Raw genomic sequence first — 7,447 nt, 5'->3', positions numbered from 1 at the left:
ATTTTATCCATAAAATATGCATTTGAAGATAATAATGCAGCTTCCATTTTCTTTAATTTTTAACTAAATTTTGGCATAACAAGCCAGAAGGCAAATCACCGGCGGAAAGGGATTAGGATACCCTCAAATTTCTTAAACATTTGAGATTTTGAAATTGTTAAATCCTAGCAATGCTTTACATTTAACGGTTTACAATGTACCAACTGTCCACATGAAATAAAAATATTATCAACAAAAAATGATATCAATAAAGTGAGATTATGCTTTATTAAAAGAAAAGTATCCGATAATGATTTTCACTACTACGTTAAGAAATAAACATATGAACTTATGTATAAACATTTCGTGCCGTTCAACGACTAGCCCACGAGCCCGAATGCTCTCCCAAGCACACCCTCATCGGAAAAAACTACACTGAAGGATCTCCATCCATTGCAATTGATCATCTCTCATGGGATTGGGCTTAAAGTCCTCAACAATAGCAATCCTAATTATCACGCTCCACACAAGAGATTGAGCTTGCTAGCCCAGGAGAGGGCCGAAGCCACTCATCAACCATTAATGATGATCTTCTCGCCAAATCTATCAACCAAAGCGTCAAGACTCAAGAGGGTGTCAATTATCGAACCATAAAGAAATAAAGGAGCCATTTCCTAACTGGTTTCTAGATTTCTTATGTGTAATGGACCTGAACTCAGAACCCTTGTCCAAGCCCAACAGCACCGCCAGTTCAAACTGTTAACTTGGAAAACAATACGGCCCGGACCAACCTGTCCTTTTGGGATTAGGCTCTTTATGAATTTATACATTTTTTAAAAATTTAAATAACTTAAAATTATCTAAATCAATATATGCATCAACTTTAAACTATGAGTATAAAATAAATAATATATATTTTATTTGAAATGAAGAGAATCATATTTCGTTCTGTTCTGTTGCAATAGAAATCATTAAAGATTCTCCCATCTTAAAACTCTTTGCCAAACACCGGTCCAAAGCTTTGGAGTCGTAAGTTATTAAAGAGCCACTTAATTTTTTAGCCAAAAATAGTTGAGTTTTCGATTCGCTTTGTAAAAGTTTGTCGGGTGTTTTTTACTTCTTAATTATCATACAACATTAAAGTAAAAAATAAATTTAAGTATTTATAAATGTTTTATTTTTGAAGTTGTTTGATAATGCTTTTATTTTATTTTATTTGCTAAAATCTTTGGTTCGTATTGTTTACAACCAATTTGTCCTTTGGGGTCCCAGACAAAATTACAGGCGATAAACGAAAGTCGTGTGAATGGATCACCCATCACCACAACTATAATGTGGGTGTACTAAGATCTGATGCTTCTTGATTAGCTACTTTGATTCTTCCATATTGTACGTCTTTTTGGAGCTCTATGTTAACCATTAGATTATAATTTAATTTAATAAAGATTACACTAAAAATTAGTTAAAAATGTCACATCAATCTTATTAAATGAATCTCGAATAGAATTTAAATAATACCTAACATTTCTCATCTTATTATCATAGACCCAAATCTATTTAGGAGGTGCCAGTTCGTTTGGCACAAACCACAAATCTCATTGAGAACCTAACCACCACTAGCGATTGAACCAGAACTTCTGGACTGACATAACAGTTTAAAAGCAGAAAGGAAAGAAAATTAAAGAGGGATAAGCTCTTACCCAGAAATAAAGTGGGAAATAATTTTTTTACAAATCGATTTATAAAAAAAAATTTATAATCCACGTATAAAAATGATATGTCTTTTAAGCAATTGAAAAACACAATTTTTTATTGATGTTATTAAAAAAAAAAAAAAAAATGTGAGAAGTACATGCTATTAAAACATGTACTTCTCACATGTTAAAAGACACATATCAATCTTAAATAGATTTATATGAAATTTCTAACAAATCGATTCTTAAGAAATTTCAGTCCAATAAGGTGTAAGAGAATACTACGAATAAGAAGTAAAAAAATGGGCAATTGACAATTCTTTATATTTTGGGCAAAAAGCCAAAAAAAATTGGACCAAAAGCCTGCTTGATTTCTTCAGCAACCAGAAAGCCTCCACTGACAGAGAAGGAGCACAACAACAGTGTGCAAAACCAGACGCATGCCACCCGTATATCTGGTTATGCACAAATTGTGCACACTTTTTTTGTGCATAATCACTCCTTCGATTAAACAAAACTCTTTAATAAAAGGTCTCCACTTCAAAATACAGGCACTGAATGGCAGGGAGACAGAAACCCAAAAAAACTACACAACAAACAATAAAAACAACCACAAAAGACAAGCACAATAACCCACAAGATAGCAGCTCCGGTGTAGAGGGGGAACAAATAAAAAATTTACTAAAATACAAAATTTTTTCATTTTTTTATACAAAATTTTTTACTTTATATCAAATTTATTACTTTTTACTAACTCTAAAAAATAATAACCTACTATTCTACCGTGGCAAGTCAATTGCCAAACAAGGATCCGGCTTCTGTTCTATAATTTAAAACGGTGGCGTTTTAACTTCAACAGAAAAAAAATGTGACGTTTTAAACCAATAGAAAATTAAACCCAACTTGCTGTTTGACGCCGTAAATCTTCTGCTCTCTCACATCTCTCTCCATTTCATCTCCCTCTCTCACAAATCTGCCTCTCCCTCTCTCACCACTCTCTCTCTCACACGAATCTGCCTCTCCCTCTCTCATCACTCTCTCTCTCTCTCTCTCTCTCTCTCTCTAATTTTCTTCCTATGAGATCCTAGTTCTGACATGGATTAAGATTAAACTGATTATTTGTTGTTTTTGTTATACCCATTAGTTGGTTTAACTGAAATTTGGTAAATCCTAGAAATTAAAATTGATTGGTTGAAGTTTGTTGAGATTCTGGATTGAAAGAAGCTTAATTGTAATTTCTTATTGGGTTATTGAAGTAGCCGATTGTGGCAAATTTTATGGTTGATTTTGTTGGTTCTATGTTAATTCAGTTGAGGATGCCAAGATAAGATAAACCAAGATAATGGAGTTGGGTATTTCACCAACAAGAGCATTTGACAAAAGATTCAAGAAATCGAGATCTTCAAGAAGCGTAATGGAATTGGGTATCTTTCCCCTGAGCATATTACTGGAAAGATCGATGTTGGTAAGGTTGAGATTCAAGTGTTTAGTAATATAACCGATAAGATTGGCGTAGGAGATGGTTATGGAATTAAGCTTCTTCATGTTGCCGAGAATGACATAAAGGCCAGAAGCATTGATGGGAGTGGCAGAGACAGTGAGGTCGATGAGGTTATGGAGGTGAGAGAGCCAAAAGCCGGTGAGTGTTTTGAGTGAGTGGATGCAGGTGAAGGATCGGAGAGAGGAGGAGAGTTCGGGAGGGAAGTGAACGGGGGAGATGGAGCAGTTGAGGAAAGAGAGGGAGTGGAGGGAGGAGAGGGACTTGAGGGCAATGAAGGAGAGAGCGGCGTCGTTTGGGGAGCAGTTGGTGAGGGAGAGGGAGAGGAGGTGGCGAAAGGGCTTGGAGGAGTCGCAGAGGGTGGCGTTGTTCTTGCTCTGGCAAGGGTCCTTGGCAGTTGGGATGTTAAGGGACTGAAGGGCTCTCAGCTGCTTTGGGTCAAGCGTGCAGGGCGAAGAAGAAGAAGATGGAGACGATGTCGTTGGAGTTGGAGTTGGAGTTGGTGTTGTTGGAGTTGGAGAGGAAGTGGGAGAGGGTGTGGGAGAGAGGGAGATTGTTTTGCTACTGCTGTTGGTGGCGGCGGTGGAGAGGAGGAGGAGAAGGAGAGTGAAGCGGAATAGTGATGCTGCTGCTGCTGCCATTTTGTTGGTTCTCTGTTAATTCAGCTAAGGGAGAGGCAAATTCGTGAGTGAGAGAGAGAGAGACGAAAGGGAGAGAGCCAAATGCCTCAAACTTCTTCTTCTAATTTAATCTCAATCCATGGCAGAATCAGAATCTCATAGGAAGAAAATTTGAGAGAGAGAGACAGTGGTGAGAGAGGCAGAGGCAGATTTCATGAGAGAGAGAGAGAGATGAAAGGGAGAGAGACGTGAGAGAGCAGAAGATTAACGGTGTCAAACAAGAAGTTGGGTTTAATTTTCTATTGGTTTAAAACGTCACCGTTTTTTTCTTTTGAAGTTAAAACGCCACCGTTTTAAATTAGCACATGTGCTGTACTTTTGAAGTGCAGCACAGAAGCCAGATCCGCCAAACAAAGCCAACCTGAAGTTGAAGGGATACAACAAAAGCAGAAGCTTTGCTGGCCAATTATCAGTTAACCCAGGACTTATGGCAGCTGTTGCCGCATCTGTCGCCAGAGGTCGCGCGCCAGATCCGAGTCCGGCAATAGAAAGCTATACACAGAAACCCACAAGAAAAAACACCAACAGCAATACAAAGCCATACACAGCTAACCAAAACTAGCAAACGAAGCAGCCATCAACAGAGCTCCAGACCAGCAACTCAACAAAGCAGTCACTAAACCAATACATTACAACACACAGCTCTAGTGCTGACTAGTGACTACTGTCGACAGTCGACCTACGTACGTTGCGAGAGAGAGAACATGAAGTTGAAATGAATCAACAAAAGGAGATGCTTTGTGGGTGATTTGTATAACAATAATAATAATATTTTTTATAAAAAATTAAAAAATATATATATATATTGAGCGAGTCAAAACTTCAAAAGTGAAACAGGGCCATCAGGCAAATACGTTTAAAAGAGAGGTAAAACAGAAACGAAAGAAATGGAGATCAAGTAGGAGATTAGAATAATGTAGAAGGGAAAGGTCTTCAAAAAAACCTACTTGATGTCTAGCTTCCCAACTGGTAGACGGGTCCTTGAAGCAGACAGCTAAATTAAAAGAGAGGAAAACCCTTCGATAGAAGGAGATAGCACGATTGGGAACAAAGGCTGCTTGCAACGGGTGGATGAGATTATGCAAAAGCCAAAAGGGGCTTTAATCTCGCCACAAGAATCTTGGAAATTCCGAAGAAATGGTAAGATATGGGTAGGAGTTCTCGCAGATCTCCCTCATTTTGTTGGTTTAAAAAATAGTTTTTGAGATAGTATACTAAAATACTTTTTCTTGTTTTGTTAATGTTTTGTGATTTTTTTAAGAAAAGTTCAAAAAACAAATCCAAATATCCTCAATAATACCATAAAAAGCCACAAATCAAGGTCCTCGATTCCGTGTAAACAAGATTAACTACGGAATGTACACAAGAACCCCAGATCCATCATTGGTAGGCGTTTTGTTAAAAAACTACCAGTGTAATAAAATATGCTTCAAACATGAAATCTTATATTCAGATCTAATTTCCAAGTATATCTGCTGAAATATGCTTAATTTAGCAAAAAGGGAAAAGAGAAAGAAAAAGAATCAAACTTCAAAAGTTGATCAGGGAAATGCGTATAACAGGGAGAAGAAACAGAAACAAAAGAAATAGCGATAAGTAGATTTATGCAAAAGAAGAAAACAAGATAGAGCATGAAAAACTAAACGAAATAAAAAAGAAATTCATACCTCCTCCTGGTGACAAATCCAGGCAGGAGAAGAGAACCGAGATGGGGTAAAATATGTAGAGGTGGAAGGGAAAGGGAGGAACAACCGGGAATCACAGGAATGGGAGATTTTGGGAAGAATTAATGCTGTAAATCTAAGAACTTTATTTCACTTTCGTTCATCCCAAATATCCCATTCTTACAACTCCCGATAGCTCCAATCTCCCTTTCCCTCTTCTCAGTTTCAACTTCTATCTTCGCCTCCTCTGTGTGACCACAACCATATTTCTCCTTGGAAGAAGCCAACACATCTCGGCCTTTTAATAGAAAAGGGACCTCATGCCACGTTAGTGCATCTCAATAGAATCTTTAAAATTTAGCTAAATTTTAGTGAATAGATTCATTTTTTATGTTTTAACATCAAACTCTTTAAACATTTATTTATTTTAATTAAATATTATTTTTATTAGTTTTGAAACAACTACCCTAACGGTTTAAAAATTAAAAATTGAAGGGGATGGAATCCCCTTGCAAGAATTTGGTTGAAAGAATTTGAAAAAAAATAATTAAAAAATGAATAAAGAAAGGATTTGAAAGGTTAAATATGGAAAGAGTTTTTATCATTCACCATTTTAGAAAAATTTTAAAAAGTTTGATGTATGGGATGTTTTGACAACTTTCACCAAAATTTAGTAAAATTTTTGAAATAGAAAAAGTCTTTTGAGGATGCTCTAACCATAAAGCAAATTAGTTGCACAATGATCCTTTTATTTTGGGCTATTTGTAAGTGTACAGTTTTTTCTATCTTTGACCATAACTGACCATTCAAAGCAATAAAATGCTACAATTTTTTTTTTAACATCACCTTCATTACTTATAAAAGTCCCAAAAGAGGATTACAAGTGACCAAAGGTCAACATAATTACAAGAGTAAAACAGAAGGCGATTTCGCCGCCTGAAGGCAAAAGCTCTGCCCGTAGGCCAACGCAGTGATCAGAAATAAAGAATCTTCACCCACTAAGTCAGGATAAAACCTGACTTAAAGCAGCTATCAAATACAATAGACTAACATTACATAAACATACATTTGGGCCTCTCAATACAATAAAGTACAACCCAACTAATGATACGAGGCCTGATCTAGCTAAAAGCCACCTAAAAACCCATATAATATCAGCCCATTGCAAAGATACATCTACTGCCCTCGCCGAAAAAGAGTCGGCCATTGCCTGAGTCGACGCGTGCAAGGCACACGCCATCTCCCGAGACCCCTAGCAGCACCCAACCACCACCAACTGCCACAAACCAGGCCTGAGTAACGAAGCGTAGCCCTCACGCGCCGATTCGGAAAACTAGTTTCCCTATGCGTGCAAGCCATGTGCCGGTTAGGGAATAACGACACAACCACGGCTTCAAAAGGCCGGACCGAAAGACGGCGGTAAAAGCAGCTAGGGGGCGCGTGACAAGAAATCTCTGGTGAAAACGCACAGATCTGGCTCTCAAATAAAGACTTTACACTCTACCAGAGGATACGATAAACACCGGGGACTTAAGGAAACAATCGGATCCAAGCCAACAAAGTCACTAGAGATTTCCTGTCCAAAAAAAACAAAGGATAAACAAAAAAAAAAAAACACAATAAAAAAACTCCACAACCCCGAAGAGTTAGGAGACAAAAACCACCACCGAATCTGGTCAAGGGGACTAAAGCTCCTTACCCTACTGGTAGGAAGAAAAGCCATCCTCCACTAGTAAAAAAAAAAATGCTACTGTTTTTTTAAAATCTATCTCTCTGCAAAAATCTCTAATCTTGCATGTAGAGTACAAACGTAGGATAATAATAATAGCTAGCATCTGCTATTCGTAGCTAATCGTTATCCGCATCCACATATGCGAATAGTTGTTTTAAGAAATGCAGGTGCGGTTATTAACCACATCTGCATTCCCTTGA

General features: G+C 37.4%; 1 protein-coding gene across 1 annotated transcript; it reads right to left on the bottom strand.

Moving 5' to 3' along the window:
- Positions 1–2,969: 2,969 nt before the first annotated feature.
- LOC133860479 (receptor-like protein 51) lies at positions 2,970–3,894 on the bottom strand. Its single transcript, XM_062296071.1, has one exon. The coding sequence runs from the start codon at positions 3,810–3,812 to the stop codon at positions 2,970–2,972; it is 843 nt and encodes a 280-aa protein (XP_062152055.1). The 5' UTR covers positions 3,813–3,894.
- Between the last annotated feature and the right edge of the window lie 3,553 nt (positions 3,895–7,447).

This window comes from Alnus glutinosa, chromosome 2 (genome assembly GCF_958979055.1).
Source record: "Alnus glutinosa chromosome 2, dhAlnGlut1.1, whole genome shotgun sequence".
Lineage (NCBI taxonomy): Eukaryota > Viridiplantae > Streptophyta > Magnoliopsida > Fagales > Betulaceae > Alnus > Alnus glutinosa.
The sequence above is the reverse complement of the archived record's forward strand: the minus strand, read 5'-3'. Positions and strand labels throughout refer to the sequence as shown.

Excerpts from the sequence above, each read along its gene's own strand:
- LOC133860479 (XM_062296071.1), bottom strand. The coding sequence starts at position 3,812 with ATGGCAGCAGCAGCAGCATCACTATTCCGCTTCACTCTCCTTCTCCTC.